The following is an 18,472-nucleotide window of genomic DNA, read 5'->3' as shown; positions in this document are numbered from 1 at the left end:
AAGAGCAGCAATTACCAACCTGATATCATACAGTGTGGGTTGAGTTGATGCTGTGTGGTGCACACTACTGAAGTATTCTGAGGCTTGTTTGATGGGGTGACAAAATTGTACATGTCTTAGTGAACTCCGTGACATTGGGCCTAACTGAATAGCCCTGTAGTGTATCCTGGAACTGATAGGCTACAAGCCAGTCAGGGGTTCCTTAACTGGGGCCTGGTGGTGACAATGGGTACATTTCATTATCGGTGCTCAAGGAAAAACATTTGGGAACTAGAAAATGTCTGTTTTATGAAATGGCCATTTTGTGAACCAATGGTGGTTCTTATTATGTAAAATGAGTTTAGTACCATATTCTACTTCTATGTGCCGAGAGCCTGAGGGGGGAGCTGACACTGGAGGATAGGAATGAGGCTCCAGGTCCATACAGGAACACAATCAGAGCATTATACAGCTTAACAGCCTGCAGGTGTGGTAACCTCCTGCACACACGCGCCACACACACGGGTGTGTACTCCATACTGGCACAATGAATGCCCAACATTACACACTCAGTGGAGACACTCCAATCAAGCGTGATGGGAAGCACGAGATCACCGTTCCGACTCAAATCAGTCAAAGATCCCCGTGTGATATAACTCTGACCGGTCTGATCATTCAGGAAACCCGTTCACATTAGGCATGGAAGTTGGCCGTGGATAAATAACCTTTCTCTATTGAGAAGAACGTATTACAAATGTTATTTAGTTCTCTGACTTAAAAAGGCCAAATTCATTCCGATCAGATCCGCCTTATAGCGGGAAGACATTAAACACTTCTGATTGAGCTCCTGAAAATCTCAATTTTAAAAAATCTGACTGAGCTGACAAATGCAATCTTTGTGAACACAAGGATTGCCTTCAAGGTGCATAGTCGAAAAGGGGCGATCGGATTGAATCCCGGCGTGAAATCTTGTCTCCAAGCTGCCTGCTTTGTAACTAATCTGTATATGAATACTGTGCAATGAGTGTGTAGATTTCAAGTCAAGTCAAGTCAACCTTGTTACCCATAGATAGACAGGCTAGACACTTGAACAATTTCATTTTTTGGGAAGCTTGCATTCAATTGCCACTCCCTGTTGCACACAACAAGCTTCCATTCACCCTGTCACAAGGGGATTTATGTCTGATTAAGATGACAGTCGACCCTGTTACTTTATTTTGGCACTTAATAGGCACTTACTATAGTATTATAATTTTTTTTAATCTCTTGATGGGAAAACATGTTTATAATGAATTTGAAAATGTGCTCTTTGACACAGTGTTAAGAAAAATGATTTACCGACTTCTCAAAAGGCACCCAGAATTGTTGGAACGACCCAGCTAACTACCTGGCTAGCTAACTACACAACTGACCAACAAGCTTGCTAGCCGTTCAGATGACTTCACCATGGCAAAGTTCATTATTACACCTTCCCCTCCCTAAAATGTTCCCTCTAAAGCTTGCATTCCCTCCCTCTCCTAATCCCGGGCTCTCTCCCCGCACAGAGCCCTTTGTCTGGGATCGCTTTGGGGAGAACTCAGGGCTGGATGTGGGAGGGGGTGATGGGTGTGACCGAGGCACCCATACTGCAGCCGCCCTAGGCTGTGTCCCCCCCCCCCTCAGGCTCATTTCTGCAGAGCTGAAATCTATGGCTCCTCTCAGAGGGTGAGAGGAGAGGGGGTAGAGCAGTGCAGACACCCACAACAAGCCTAGAGGCCCACGCTGACCCCCTTCACTCAACTCTGGTCACATTCACTCTGCTCTCTGCTGGATTGGGAGAGTGCTGGGGGAATGTGCATTGATGACAGGTGTACGACTGTGAGCAAAGAAATCCACACTTTATTTTTTTTTGGCATTACTTCAAAAGCGAGTTGACATTTTTTTCCCGCCCGTAATGTGATGAAGAGTCAGAGGGTGAAAGTCCTTGGAAAATGAGGATATCAGCACCGTCACACTGCCACATTTTAGGGACCCTTACCTCTGTGCCCGATGTGGAGCCCCCTGGCGAGTCCATCTTGCGTTTCTTGCGGGGACCGATGGCCGCCAGGGCAGTGAGGTTGGCTTCACGCTGCCGGATCTGGGCCTGCTCCGCCTGCTGCATCTAAGAGGGGAAAGAGAGAGCCACACGCATGTATACCTCTCCTGTCTGATTTACATCCCGAAAAGGATCTATCAGTGGTGGCATAACAGCTGGAATGGAGACAGTTGTCATCTACAAAAAGAGAGATGTGATACAGAGCAAAGAAGTACAGTAGCCTTATAAAACGGCACCGAGAAATCATACAGGACAAACCCCTCTAATAGGCCTATTCATTGACCACAACCATTTCATATTATTGAGCTATTATCATCTGCCATGAAAACAAATCCTTCTGCAGCAGGCTAGTGCTGCAAACTAAAACAGCCGCCTTCTCCAAAGGAGGAGCCTGGAATCGACAGAAGATATAATTCAAGGCGACGTTGACGTCCTCATTAATGTCAACGTTAGTAATGCTAATTGAAAGGGAAGTGCTGCACATGGTGCACACACACACTGGTGATGTGGTACAGTGAGCTGAGACCTGACCCTGGAGGTTAAGATGGAACAGCGGCCAGAAGCAGGCGAGCGCGTGTGTGTGTCGGGGGCATTGTATCTTTAGATATGAGGGCACAAGGTAGAGAGTGGGGCTCTGTAGGCCTAGCCAACATTGCCTCTGGTCAGGTCTCTGTCTGTCTGAGAAATTAAATTGGTAGAGGCAGAACCAGGTTACGCCTCTCTGCACATCCTAGAAACTAGTCTTGATCACATAGGCCAGAGGCCTGGAGGGCCCAAGTATTGCTGGTTTTATTTTCTACTTTGTAGTAGCAATGATTTATTTACAGTTGAAGTCAGAAGTTTACATACACCTTAGCCAAATACATTCACATTCCTGACATTAATCCTAGTAAAAAATCCCCTGTCTTAGGTCAGTTAGGATCACCACTTTATTTTAAGAATGTGAAATGTCAGAATAATAGTAGAGAGAATGATTTATTTCTGATTTATTTGTATTTCTTTCATCACATTCCCAGTGTGTCAGAAGTTTACATCCACTCAATTAGTATTTGGTAGCATTGCCTTTAAATTGTTTAACTTGGGTTAAAATTTTGGGTAGCCTTCCACAAGCTTCCCACAATAAGTTGGGTGAATTTTGGCCCCTTCCTCCTGACAGAGCTGGTGTAACTAAGTCAGGTTTGTAGGCCTCCTTGCTCGCACATGCTTTTTCAGTTCTGCCCACAAATCTATAGGATTGAGGTCAGGGCTTTGTGATGGCCACTCAAATACCTCGACTTTGTTGCCCTTAAGCCATTTTGCCACAACTTTGGAAGTATGCTTGGGGTCATTGTCCATTTGAAGACCCATTTGCGACCAAGCTTTAACTTCCTGATTAATGTCTTGAGATGTTGCTTCAATATATCCACAATTTTCCTGCCGCATGATGCCATCTATTTTGTGAAGTGCACCAGTCCCTACCTGCAGCAAAGCACCCCCACAACATGATGCTGCCACCCCCGTGCTTCACGGTTGGGATGGTGTTCTTCGGCTTGCAAGCCTCCCCCTTTTTCCTCCAAACATAACAAGGTCATTATGGCCAAACACTTCTATTTTGGTTTCATCAGACCAGAGGACATTTCTCCAAAAAGTACAATCTTTGTCCCCATGTGCAGTTGCAAACCGTAGTCTGGTTTTTATATGGCGGTTTTGGAGCAGTGGCTTCTTCCTTCCTGAGCGGCCTTTCAGGTCATGTCGATATAGGGCTGTTTAACTGTGGATATAGATACTTTTGTACCTGTTTCCTCCAGTATCTTCACAAGGTCAAGGTCTTTTGCTGATGTTCTGGGATTGATTTGCACTTTTCGCACCAAAGTACGTTCATCTCTAGGAGACAGAACACGTCTCCTTCCTGAGTGGTAAGACGGCTACGTGGTCCCATGGTGTTTATACTTGCGTACTATTGTTTGTACAGATGAACGTGGTACCTTCAGGCATTTGGAAATTGCTCCCAAGGATGAACCAGACTTGTGGACGTCTACAATTTTTTTTCTGATGTCTTGGCTAATTTCTTTTGATTTTCCCATTATGTCAAGCAAAGACTCACTAAGTTTGAAGGTAGGCCTTGAAATACATCCACAGGTACACCTCCAATTGACTCAAATGTCAATTAGCCTATCAGAAGCTTCTAAAGCCATGATGACATTTTCTGGAATTTTCCAAGCTGTTTAAAGGCACAGTCAACTTAGTGTATGTAAACTTTTGACCCACTGGAATTGTGATAGTGAATTATAAGTAAAATAATCTGTCTGTAAACAATTGTTGGAAAAATGACTTGTGTCATGCACAAAGTAGATGTCCTAACCGACTTGCCAAAACTATAGTTTGTTAACAAGAAATGTGTGGAGTGGTTGAAAAACGAGTTTTAATGACTCCAACCTAAGTGTATGTAAACTTCCGACTTCAACTGTATGTCACAGATTGATTGGACAGAGGCCACCTGGTGTCTCAGGTCTGAGTCGGTCCCTGATTAGGAGAGAATGAAAACCAGTTGCCTATTCTTGACATAGGTGTTAAACTAGGCATCACTTAGATAATTAATTTGATGATTCAGCAGTAACAATACAAGGATATAACATATATAGAAGAGACAGAAATGCTTATGGGGAGGTGTTGCTGTATATATTCAGAGAAGATATGTCAAGTGTTATTGAAGTGTTGTGGTTGCAGGTTCACTTGGCACATCTAAAGCCTTTTCTTTTGGGGTGTTGCTATAGGCCACCAACTGCTAACAGTCAGAATCTAAATAATAATGTGTGTGAAATGCTTGATAGTATATGTGATGTAAACAGAGAGGTCTACTTTCTTGGGGGCCTGAACTGGTTTTCATCAAGCTGTCCGCTCAAGAGGAAGCTTCTCACTCTAACCAGTGCCTATTATCTGGTTCAGGTTATTAATCAACCTACCAGAGTGTTTACAAACACTACAGGAACAAGATCATCCACATGTATTGATCACATTTTTACTAATACTGTAGAACTTTGTTCTAAAGCTGTATCCGTCCCCATTGGATGCAGTGATCACAATATACACTAGTGGCTATATCCAGGAAAGCCAAAGTTCCAACAGCTGGGCTTAAAAAGGTATATAAGAGATCATACAAAAGATTTTGCTGTGACTCCTATGTGGATGATGTTAAAAATATGTGTTGGTCTGATGTGATTAATGAGGAGCATCCAGACGCTGCACTTGATGAATTTATGAAATTGCTTCTTCCAGTTCTTAATAAACAAGCACCTGTTAAGAAACGGACTGTTAGAACTGTTAAGGCTCCATGGATTGATGAGGAATTGAAAAACTGTATGGTTGAAAGAGATGGGGCAAAAGGAGTGGCTAATAAGTCTGGCTGCACATCTGACTGGCTGACTTACTGCAAATTGAGAAATTATGTGACTAAACTCAACAAAAAGAAGAAACTGTATTAAGAATTATGGAAAAAAAACTTGAGTACTAGTAAATTATGGGCATAAAGACAAATTCAACTCCATCTGTCATCGAATCAGATGGCTTATTCATCACGAAACCATTTGATGTTGCCAATTATTTTATTGGCAAAGTGGACAAACTTAGGCAGGAAATGCCAACAACAAACAGTGAGCAATTGTATTCATGCATGAAAAAAAACTTATAATGAAAGAAAAGCATTGCAAGTTTGAATGTTGTAAAGTTAGTGTGGGAGAGGTGGGGAAATTGTTATCGATCAATAATGACAAACCTGGTATTGACAACTTCGATGGAAAGCTACTGAGGATGGTAGCTGACTCTAAAGATATGACAGATAGGAGTGGCCATAATCTGAGCCTAGAGGAAAGTCTTTGTCCTCAGGCCTGGAGGGAAGCCAAAGTAATTCCGCTACCCAAGAGGTAACGCGGCCTTTACTGGTTCTAACAGCAGACCTATCAGCTTGCTGCCAGCTCTTTGCAAACTGTTGGAAAAAATGGTGTTTGACCAAATACAATGCTATTTCTCTGTAAATAAATTAAATTAACAAACTTTCAGCATACTTATAGAGAAGGGCACTCAACATGTACTGCACTGACACAAATGACTGATGATTGGTTGAAAGAAATTGATAATAAGAAGATTGTGAGAGCTGTACTGTTAGATTTCAGTGCAGCCTTTGATATTATTGACCATAACCAAAAACGTGTGTTATGGCCTTTCAACCTCTGCCATATTGTGGATTCAGAGCTACAGTGGGGCAAAAAAGTATTTAGTCAGCCACCAATTGTGCAAGTTCTCCCACTTAAAAAGATGAGAGAGGCCTGTAATTTTCATCATAGGTACACTTCAATTATGACAGACAAAATGAGAAAAGAAAATCACATTGTAGGATTTTTAATGAATTTATTAGCAAATTATGGTGGAAAATAAGTATTTGGTCACCTACAAACTAGCAAGATTTCTGGCTCTCACAGACCTGTAACTTCTTCTTTAAAGAGGCTCCTCTGTCCTCCACTCGTTACCTGTATTAATGGCACCTGTTTGAACTTGTTATCAGTATAAAAGACACATGTCCACAACCTCAAACAGTCACACTTCAAACTCCACTATGGCCAAGACAAAAGAGCTGTCAAAGGACACCAGAAACAAAATTGTAGACCTGCACCAGGCTGGGAAGACTGAATCTGCAATAGGTAAGCAGCTTGGTTTGAAGAAATCAACTGTGGGAGCAATTATTAGGAAATGGAAGACATACAAGACCACTGATAATCTCCCTCGATCTGGGGCTCCACGCAAGATCTCACCCGTGGGGTCAAAATGATCACAAGAACGGTGAGCAAAAATCCCAGAACCACACGGGGGGACCTAGTGCATGACCTGCAGAGAGCTGGGACCAAAGTAACAAAGCCTACCATCAGTAACACACTACGCCGCCAGGGACTCAAATCCTGCAGTGCCAGACGTGTCCCCCTGCTTAAGCCAACACATGTCCAGGCCCGTCTGAAGTTTGCTAGAGAGCATTTGGATGATCCAGAAGAAGATTGGGAGAATGTCATATGGTCAGATGAAACCAAAATATAACTTTTTTGGTAAAAACTCAACTCGTCGTGTTTGGAGGACAAAGAATGCTGAGTTGCATCCAAAGAACACCATACCCACTGTGAAGCATGGGGATGGAAACATCATGCTTTGGGGCTGTTTTTCTGCAAAGGGACCAGGACGACTGATCCGTGTAAAGGACAGAATGAATGGGGCCATGTATCGTGAGATTTTGAGTGAAAACCTCCTTCCATCAGCAAGGGCATTGAAGATGAAACGTGGCTGGGTCTTTCAGCATGACAATGATCCCAAACACATTGCCCGGTCAACGAAGGAGTGGCTTCGTAAGAAGCATTTCAAGGTCCTGGAGTGGCCTAGCCAGTCTCCAGATCTCAACCCCATAGAAAATCTTTGGAGGGAGTTGAAAGTCCGAGATCTGCATGGAGGAATGGGCCAAAATACCAGCAACAGTGTGTGAAAACCTTGTGAAGACTTACAGAAAACGTTTGACCTCTGTCATTGCCAACAAAGGGTATATATAACAAAGTATTGAGATAAACTTTTGTTATTGACCAAATACTTATTTTCCACCATAAATTCATAAAAAATCCTACAATGTGATTTTCTGGATTTTTTTCCCTCATTTTGTCTGTCATAGTTGAAGTGTACCTATGATGAAAATTACAGGCCTCTCTCATCTTTTTAAGTGGGAGAACTTGCACAATTGGTGGCTGACTAAATACTTTTTTGCCCCACTGTATCTATCTAATAGAACTCAAAGGGTTTTCTTTAATGGAAGCTTCTCAAATGTCAAACATGTAAAGTGTTCTGTACCGCAGGGCAGCTCTCTAGGCCCTCTTTTCTATTTTTACCAATAACCTGCCACTGGCATAAACAAAGCATGTGTGTCCATGTATGCTGATGATTCAACCATATACGCATCAGCAACCACAGCTAATGAAGTCACTGAAACCCTTAACAAAGAGTTGCAGTCCGTTTTGGAATGGGTGGCCAGTAATAAACTGGTCCTGAACATCTCTAAAACTAAGAACATAGTATTTGGTACAAATTATTCCCTAAGCTCTAGCCCTCAGCTGAATCTGGTAATGAATGGTGTGGCTGTTGAACAAGTTGAGGAGACTAAATTACTTTCTGTTACTTTAGATTGTAAACTGTCATGGTCAAAACATATAGATTCAATGGTTGTTAAGATGGGGAGAGGTCTGGCCGTAATAAAGAGATGATCTGCTTTTTTGACACCACTCCAAAAAGTAAGTTCTGCAGGCTCTAGTTTTGTCTAATCTTGATTATTGTCCAGTCGTGTGGTCCAGTGCTGCAAGGAAAGACCTAGTTAAGTTGCAGCTGGCCCAGAACAGAGCGGCACGTTTTGCTCTTAATTGTAATCAGAGGGCTGATAAATCAAATCAAATCAAATTGTATTTGTCACATACACATGGTTAGCAGATGTTAATGCGAGTGTAGCGAAATGCTTGTGCTTCTAGTTCCGACAATGCAGTAATAACCAACAAGTAATCTAACCTAACAATTCCACAACTACTACCTTATACACACAAGTGTAAAGGGATAAAGAATATGTACATAAAGATATATGAATGAGTGATGGTACAGAACGGCATAGGCAAGATGCAGTAGATGGTATAGTGTACAGTCTATACATATGAGATGAGTAATGTAGGGTATGTAAACATAAAGTGGCATAGTTTAAAGTGGCTAGTGATACATGTATTACATAAAGATGGCAAGATGCAGTGGATGATATACAGTACAGTATATACATATACATATGAGATGAGTAATGTAGGGTATGTAAACATTATATTAAGTGGCATTGTTTAAAGTGGCTAGTGATACATTTTTCCATAATTTCCATCAATTCCCATTATTAAAGTGGCTGGAGTTGAGTCAGTATGTTGGCAGCGGCCACTAAATGTTAGTGGTGGCTGTTTAACAGTCTGATGGCCTTGAGATAGAAGCTGTTTTTCAGTCTCTCGGTCCCTGCTTTGATGCACCTGTACTGACCTCGCCTTCTGGATGATAGCAGGGTGAACAGGCAGTGGCTCGGGTGGTTGTTGTCCTTGATGATCTTTATGGCCTTCCTGTGACATCGGGTGGTGTAGGTGTCCTGGAGGGCAGGTAGTTTGCCCCCGGTGATGCGTTGTGCAGACCTCACTACCCTCTGGAGAGCCTTACGGTTGTGGGCGGAGCAGTTGCCGTACCAGGCGGTGATACAGCCCGACAGGATGCTCTCGATTGTGCATCTGTAGAAGTTTGTGAGTGCTTTTGGTGACAAGCCAAATTTCTTCAGCCTCCTGAGGTTGAACGCTGTCTGTGTGGGTGGACCAATTCAGTTTGTCCGTGATGTGTACACCGAGGAACTTAAAACTTTCCACCTTCTCCACTACTGTCCCGTCGATGTGGATAGGGGGGTGCTCCCTCTGCTGTTTCCTGAAGTCCACAATCATCTCCTTTGTTTTGTTGACGTTGAGTGTGAGGTTATTTTCCTGACACCACACTCCGAGGGCCCTCACCTCCTCCCTGTAGGCCGTCTCGTCGTTGTTGGTAATCAAGCCTACCACTGTAGTGTCGTCCGCAAACTTGATGATTGAGTTGGAGGCGTGCATGGCCACGCAGTCGTGGGTGAACAGGGAGTACAGGAGAGGGCTCAGAACGCACCCTTGTGGGGCCCCAGTGTTGAGGATCAGCGGGGTGGAGATGTTGTTACCTACCCTCACCACCTGGGGGCGGCCCGTCAGGAAGTCCAGGCCCCAGTTGCACAGGGCGGGGTTGAGACCCAGGGTCTCGAGCTTGATGACGAGTTTGGAGGGTACTATGGTGTTAAATGCTGAGCTGTAGTCGATGAACAGCATTCTCACATAGGTATTCCTCTTGTCCAGATGGGTTAGGGCAGTGTGCAGTGTGGTTGCGATTGCGTCGTCTGTGGACCTATTGGGTCGGTAAGCAAATTGGAGTGGGTCTAGGGTGTCAGGTAGGGTGGAGGTGATATGGTCCTTGACTAGTCTCTCAAAGCACTTCATGATGACGGAAGTGAGTGCTACGGGGCGGTAGTCGTTTAGCTCAGTTACCTTAGCTTTCTTGGGAACAGGAACAATGGTGGCCCTCTTGAAGCATGTGGGAACAGCAGACTGGGATAAGGATTGATTGAATATGTCCTTAAACACACCAGCCAGCTGGTCTGCGCATGCTCTGAGGACGCGGCTGGGAATGCCGTCTGGGCCTGCAGCCTTGCGAGGGTTAACACGTTTAAATGTTTTACTCACCTCGGCTGCAGTGAAGGAGAGCCCGCAGGTTTTGGTAGCGGGCCGTGTCAGTGGCACTGTATTGTCCTCAAAGCGAGCAAAAAAGTTATTTAGTCTGTCTGGGAGCAAGACATCCTGGTCCGCGACGGGGCTGGTTTTCTTTTTGTAATCCGTGATTGACTGTAGACCCTGCCACATACCTCGTGTCTGAGCTGTTGAATTGCGACTCTACTTTGTCTCTATACTGGGACGTAGCTTGTTTGATTGCCTTGCGGAGGGAATAGCTACACTGTTTGTATTCGGTCATGTTTCCGGTCACCTTGCCCTGGTTAAAAGCAGTGGTTCGCGCTTTCAGTTTCACGCGAATGCTGCCATCAATCCACGGTTTCTGGTTTGGGAATGTTTTAATCGTTGCTGTGGGTACGACATCGTCAATGCACTTTCTAATGAACTCGCTCACCGAATCAGCGTATTCTTCAATGTTGTTGTTGGACGCAATGCGGAACATATCCCAATCCACGTGATCGAAGCAGTCTTGAAGCGTGGAATCAGATTGGTCGGACCAGCGTTGAACAGACCTGAGCGCGGGAGCTTGCTGTTTTAGTTTCTGTTTGTAGGCTGGAAGCAACAAAATGGAGTCGTGGTCAGCTTTTCCGAAAGGAGGGCGGGGGAGGGCCTTATATGCGTCGCGGAAGTTAGTATAACAATGATCCAAGGTTTTACCAGCCCTGGTAGCACAATCGATATGCTGATAGAATTTAGGGAGTTTTGTTTTCAGATTAGCCTTGTTAAAATCCCCAGCTACGATGAATGCAGCCTCAGGGTGTGTGGTTTCCAGTTTACAAAGAGTCAGATAAAGTTCGTTCAGGGCCATCGATGTGTCTGCTTGGGGGGGAATATATACGGCTGTGATTATAATCGAATAGAATTCTCTTGGTAGATAATGCGGTCGACATTTGATTGTGAGGAATTCTAAATCTGGTGAACAGAATGACTTGAGTTCCTGTATGTTGTTATGATCACACCACGTCTCGTTGATCATGAGGCATACACCTCCGCCCCTCTTCTTACCAGAAAGATGTTTGTTTCTGTCGGCGCGATGCGTGAAGAAACCAGCTGGCTGCACCGACTCCGTTAGCGTCTCTCGAGTGAGCCATGTTTCCGTGAAGCAAAGAACGTTACAATCCCTAATGTCTCTCTGGAATGTTACCCTTGCTCGGATTTCATCAACCTTATTGTCAAGAGACTGGACATTGGCGAGTAGTATGCTAGGGAGTGGAGCGCGATGTGCCCGTCTCCGAAGCCTGACCAGGAGACCGCTTCGTTTGCCCCTTTTACGGCGTCGTTGTTTAGGGTCACCGGCTGGGATCAGATCCATTGTATTGGGTGGAAGGCAAAACACAGGATCCGCTTCGGGAGAGTCATATTCCTGGTTGTAACGATGGTGAGTTGACGTTGCTCTTATATTCAGTAGTTCCTCCCGACTGTATGTAATGAAACCTAAGATTACCTGGGGTACCAATGTAAGGAATAACACATAAAAAAACGAAATACTGCATAGTTTCCTAGGAACGCGAAGCGAGGCGGCCATCTCGGTCGGCGCCGGAAGGCGTATGATATAAATACTATGCATGCCAGTCTCTTTTGGCAAAGAGTTGAGGAGAGACTGACGGCGTCACTTCTTTTTATAAGAAACACTAATGTGTTGAAAACCCCAAATTGTTTGCATAGTCTACTTACACAGCTCTGACACACACACACACTTATCCCACCACACATGCCACCAGTAGTCTTTTCAGTCCCCAAATTCAAGAAAGTGTATATTATATAGAGCCCTAACTGCATGGAACTTCCTTCCATCTCATATTGCTCAAATAAACAGATAAAGCAACACAACGCCTCTCCCCTATTTGACCTAGATAGTTTGTGTGCATGCATTGATATGTAGGCTGTGTGTGCCTTTACATTTTATTTTTAGGTAGTTCTGTCTTTGAGCTGTTCTTGTCTATTGATGTTCTGTATTATACTTCATGTTTTGTGTGGACCCCAGGAAGAGTAGCTGCTGCTTTTGCAACAGCTAACGGGGATCCTAATAAAATACCAAACACCAAACCAGGTGTGGGCCAACCCTCCTCCCGGTATAGAATAACTATCTTCAAAGTAATGACTCGGGACGTCGGGTTTGATATGAAAGCTTCTTTTAGTAATAATTCTTGATCACGTTACATTTAACAACTTTAGATTCTACAAAGCAATGCTAAGATGCTAGCGCAAAGGAGCCAAAAAATAATCACCTGTAATTTGCACTTAACTAGCGCGTTCACTCTCTACTTCCTGTCGCAAGGCATTCTGGAACTTGCAGTCAAAAGCGTAATTCAATACTAACCAATACAATTACATATGTAAATAACAGTAAAGAAATATCTTTAGATACAGCTCAATGAATTAACTTAAACATTAACTCTGTAACACATTAAAGTTACAACATCCTCCCCCCCGATGAACAACTGTGTTCATCTAGATCTCTAGGCAGTATATCAACTGAATAGGTCTCCTCAACAAAGTCCCTGAAACAGTACGAACTGAACATGATCTAACTAGGCCATCTCGGCCTGGAAACAGTTCCTCAATCTTTCCTAGTTTCCAGGTTTGTCTGGGTGTGTTATCTTCTCCAATGAGTACAACGTCACCCGCTTTCAGTGGGGTGGGCTGTGGTGTATCACAGCGGTGTGCTGACTTTAGATCCAGCAAGTAGTCTCTTCGCCAACTGTTCCAGAAACTGGTCACAAGTCTCTGCCTGTACTTCCATCTGCGTGTCATGTCCTCCTTGTTTAGCGTTGGGTGCTGAGTGTCAGCTGGAAATGGCTTTGGAGGCAAAGAGGTTAGTCGTTTACCCACCAGGAAGTGTGCTGGGGTCAGGGGTTGTGGTTCATCCACTTCATTGTGCACGAAGGTCAGAGGCCTAGAATTTAGAATAGCTTCAACCTCTGTCAGGACTGTGCACATCTCTTCAAAGTTGAGTGAAGCTCTCCCAAGAACCTTTCGCAGGCATGTTTTCACTGACCTGACAAGTCTTTCCCAGAATCCGCCCCACCAGGCTGCTCGCTCGGCGATGAACCTCCAGGTGATGCCCCTTTCTGAGAAGAAAGCCAAGAGTTGGGGCTCTTCGATTGCCTTCCACAGCTCTTTCAAGTCCTGATCAGCTCTCTTGAACGTTTTTGCATTGTCTGAGTAGATTACCTTGCATAATCCTCTCCTTGAGATTAATCTTTTTAGAGCTAAAAGGAATTTCTCTGTTGACTGATCTGAGACCAGTTCCAAATGCACTGCTCTGGTTACAGCACAAGTGAACAGTGCAATGTATGACTTCTTCACAGACCCATTTTCTTTCACATAGAGCGGTCCTGCAAAATCCACACCTGTGACTTCAAATGGTGGCGATTCCGTTATTCTGTCTTTTGGTAAAGGCGCAGTGACCTGCTGTCCGGCCCTTGCCTTGAATCTTTTACACACTATACATCTTGCCACTGTACTCTTGACTAGCTGCCTAGCACGCAAGATCCAGTATCGCTCCCTGATTTGTACTAGAGTGTCTCTTGCTCCAGAATGCATCACCTGCTCATGGTGGTACTGTATCAGCATTTCTGAGTATCTGTACTTGTTGGGCAGAACCCATGGGTGCTGCTCTCTGAATGTGAAGCTGGACTGTTGCAGTCTTCCTCCTACACTGAGTAGTTCGTGTTCGTCCAGGAACGGTTTCAGTTCTCTGATTTTACAGTCATTGTTTAGGCTTTTTCCTGCCTTCAGTATTTTGATCTCCTGTCCAAAACTCTGTTGTTGTGTTACCTTAATCCAGTACTTTTCTGCATCGAACAGTTCGTCAGCAGTCAGTTCACCTTGTATCTTTATGGTTGTACGAGCATTGGCTATGAATCTCTTCATCCAGGCGGTGACTCTGAACACTCTTTTCAGTTTGCTGTACCTTTCAAGCTCCAACACAGGTTCAGGGATGTCTGTGCTGTTTGCTGCGAGTTGTACAGAAACCTGGCAGCTGGACTTGAGTTCTATATTCACCTCTTCCGGAACCTTGTTATCATCAGTCTCTTCGGACTGATTGGGTGATATCAGAATTCTGGGTCCATTCCACCATAGCTCGCTCTGTATCAAGTTTCGAACAGTTTGTCCTCTTGTAGGGAGGTCAGCTGGATTAGTTTTCCCTTCAATATGTGACCATGACTCTGGATTGGTCAAGGACTGGATCTCCGTCACTCTGTTCGCAACAAACTGTTTCCATTTCTGAGCTGAGCTGCAAATCCAATGCAGCACGATCATCGAGTCTGTCCACATTTTGATCTGTTTTTCTTCCATTTTCAGTGTGGTCATCAAGTTGTTTGCTAGTCTCGCTCCAATCACAGCTCCCATGAGCTCCAGGCGTGGCAGCGTCATTTTCTTGAGTGGGGCTACCCTGGACTTGGATGCGACTAGACTTGTTGTTTCCCTGTCTTGTGATTCACCTTGCAAGTAAGCTACTGCACTGTAAGCCCTTTCACTTGCATCACAGAACACGTGTAGTTTCAGGGTGTGGCTATTATGTGGCCGCATGTCTGTTCTGTACCACCTTGGTATGGTGAGCTGGTGTAACTGGGGTAGTTCTGAACACCACTGTTGCCATTCTCGTGTCAGATCAGGTGGTAATTCTTCATCCCAGCTGAGTCCCCTCTCCCACATTTCCTGGAACATGCACTTGATCCTGATGGTGAAGGGTGTCAGGAAACCAAGAGGGTCGAAGATACGTGCAGACGACTGCAGAACACTTCTCTTTGTGTTTTCCTTTTGCTTTAGAATGCTCAGTAGCGGCCTGAGGTCAAACACAAAGTCATCTGTTTCCGGTCTCCATACTAAACCTAAAACCTTCAACACTAATTCTTGTGTTTCTAGCGTCAACGGGTGGTCAGTTGTCGTACTCTCCTCCCATTTTGTTTTCAATTCAGGAGAGTTGGTCATCCATTTGCAGAGGTCCATGCCTGCAATCGACAACATTCGCTTTGCAGTTGTTGTCACAAGGTAAGCCTCTTCAACATTGCGTGAACTTGCAATGAAATCATCTACATAGAGTGACTCTCTCAGTATCTCTACAACTTCTGGTTGTTCTGTTTCATATTGTTTCAGGTGCTTCCTGATTGTAGCTGCCAGCAAAAATGGACTTGGGGAAGCTCCAAATACCACTCTTTTTATCCTCAGCACACGCAGCTCCTCTTCATTTTCTCCCCTTGGTGGGCCTGTGAGCCATAGAAATCTCACGGCGTCTCTGTCTCTCTCTGCTAGGGATATCTGCAGGAAAGCTTTCTTGATGTCTGCCATGAATGCGATCTCATGTAGTCTGAACTTTATCAGAACGCTGAGCAGATCCGGATTCAGGTTCGGTCCTGTGAGTAGACAGTCATTGAGGGATGGACAGCCATCTTCATGGGACGAGGCATCAAACACCACTCTCAGTTTTGTTGTCACCTTATCTTCTCGGAGTACTGCATGGTGAGGTAAGTAGTATTTTACGTTGTCTGCACTTGATGCGTTGTCCTTGGGCACGTCCTCTGCCATATCCTGTTGTAAGTAGTCCTCTACCACTTCATTGTATCTGCTGTACAACGTCACATCCTTCTTCAGTCTTTTCTTCAGACCTTCAAACCGTTTCTTGGCGATTCTATAGTTGTCTTTGAGTTCTGGCATTTCTCGTTTCCATGGCAACTCCACGTGGTATCGCCCATCTTTGAAGGTGGTTGTTTCCTCGAACCTCTGTAGAGCCTCGGTTTCCTCTGGGTTCTGTGTTTTCTCGCTTATACCCAGAGACTCAAGCTCCCAGAATGCATGCAGTTGTTTGGAGACTAGTGTGTCTTCATCAAGTGGGATGAACATGCAAGTTGCCTCGGCGACACTTGACATGAACACGGGTCCCTGCACCGACCATCCAAAGGTGCTCTCTAAAGCAACCAGCGTCTCCGTCAGTCGCTCCACTCTGCCTGATACTATCTGCCAGTAGTAGTCTGCTCCTATCAGGACAGAGAGTTCAGGATCATTGTCATCTCCTGGAAAGTCTGCGAGCTGCAGTCCCTTTCTATTGAGCTCATGTCGAATCTGTTCACCAGGAACCTTCATCACAGCTGTGCACACTTGTGGGGTTTCAATTGCCTCTATCTCTATTCTCTGCTGTTTGTCCCAGACATTCTCCAAGATGACTTTCACTGTGTTGCGTTGGGACGTTGCTGGGGCAGAGGAGCCAAACGTGTGAAGAGTGAGTGCCTCTTGTCTGATTACTGGTAGCTTCAAGCCCTTCACAAGGTTTTCATGTATGAAGCTTCTCTGACTGCCTCCATCTAGTAAGCAACGAGCTATCTTCCTGCCCGATGGGCCTTCTACCCATGCCTTTGCCGTTTGTAGCAACACAGTGTTCTGTCCATCTGGTTTCATCTTCACTGAATGGGGAATAACTGAGGAAACAACAGCATCTACAGAAACAGTAGGGGGTTGCACCTCACTCCTCTTACCGGTACACACAGCAATGTGATGTCTGCTTCCACATGTTGCACATGACACATCTTTGACTTTACAGAATTTTGCTATGTGTTTCTGTCCTAAACATACAAAGCATCTTCCCATTTTCTTCAGTTTCTCTTTGCGTGTAGCAATATTGTGGTCAAAGCAGTTTTCTGATTTGTGGTCTGCACTGTCACAGAATAGACAGTTTTGTTCCTTCTGGCTGGCTGTATGCAGTGCTGCAGCAGAGGGCATGTTGGGTCTTTTTGTTTTCATTTCATTGGAGAAGCATGACTTGTTCCATGGTTTGTTCTCTTTCTGTTGGTTGCATGATCTTGTCATTTGTAGCGCTCTCTCCCTGCTCTGAACCTCCTTCTGTAGGAAACTGACAATCTCAGACACTTTCCATTCATCATCTACTCCCCTCTGACGACTATAGTCAAGAGCTATGTCCTCTGGAATCATCTGCAGTAAGATTGGGCATAGTAGGCTTCCATAGGTTTCTGACACTACACCCAGTGATTCCAGGCTCCTAATCTGAATTTCACATTCATCATATAGCTGCCTCAATGCATTTAGATCAGAGGATTTCTTCACAGGAGTGAGATTCAGCAGCTTTGACATATGAGCACTAATCACAAGATCTTTCCTTCCAAATCTGCTCTTGAGTAGAGCGATTGCATCATCATAGTTACTGTCTGTTAACATCAGTCCTGCTACTGCCTTTGCAGCTGGTCCAGTGAGATATGTTTTCAGATAGGTAAACTTCTCTTTATTACACAGTGAATCATTGTTGTGAATAGCAGTCTCATACTGACTCCAAAACTCCTGCCACATACTGACATCTCCATAGAATTTCTCAATAATCAACTTTGGTAGCCTTACTGATTGTCTCTGTGATCTGTTTGAGTTAGCGTCACTCACCCGTGCTGGTAGTGGATTGAGATCCTGGTTTTTCTTTATCACTCGTTGTGCACGGCTCTTAAGCATGATAACGCGCTCTTTGTAATCCTCCGTGCATGCAATCTCTGCCTCCAATCCGTCCAATGGGGTTAACTGTTCAATTCCACCATCAAGTTCAAACAAACTGTTCTCCTTAGCTAACAGCAATTCCAACAATGTACTCAAGTGATCGGTATCCGGATTTGACTGGGATATTTCCACGTCAATCTGATTCAAAATCCGTGTTGTGGCACCTCGAATGGTACCCCGCTTTCGTCTCATTCTTTCGGTTTCATTCCGACGTTCTTCCTCAGCCATTTCAGCCACTTCTTCGTCGCAGCTCATATTCCCGGGTTTCGGCACCAAAATATAGAATAACTATCTTCAAAGTAATGACTCGGGACGTCGGGTTTGATATGAAAGCTTCTTTTAGTAATAATTCTTGATCACGTTACATTTAACAACTTTAGATTCTACAAAGCAATGCTAAGATGCTAGCGCAAAGGAGCCAAAAAATAATCACCTGTAATTTGCACTTAACTAGCGCGTTCACTCTCTACTTCCTGTCGCAAGGCATTCTGGAACTTGCAGTCAAAAGCGTAATTCAATACTAACCAATACAATTACATATGTAAATAACAGTAAAGAA

At 44.4% G+C, this 18,472-nt stretch overlaps 1 protein-coding gene across 2 annotated transcripts in view; it reads right to left on the bottom strand.

The window, feature by feature from the left end:
- The window catches only part of LOC139540053 (transcription initiation factor TFIID subunit 4-like), a 39,599-nt gene that overhangs the window by 2,223 nt on the left and 18,904 nt on the right, over positions 1-18,472 (bottom strand). For both annotated transcript variants that reach the window (XM_071343590.1, XM_071343592.1), the window contains exon 14: positions 1,997-2,119. In XM_071343590.1, the coding sequence (XP_071199691.1) occupies positions 1,997-2,119 (123 nt within the window). The remainder of the gene's footprint in view (positions 1-1,996; positions 2,120-18,472) is intronic.

This window comes from Salvelinus alpinus, chromosome 15 (genome assembly GCF_045679555.1).
Source record: "Salvelinus alpinus chromosome 15, SLU_Salpinus.1, whole genome shotgun sequence".
Taxonomy (NCBI): domain Eukaryota; kingdom Metazoa; phylum Chordata; class Actinopteri; order Salmoniformes; family Salmonidae; genus Salvelinus; species Salvelinus alpinus.
This window is presented reverse-complemented; position numbering and strand designations above follow the sequence as displayed.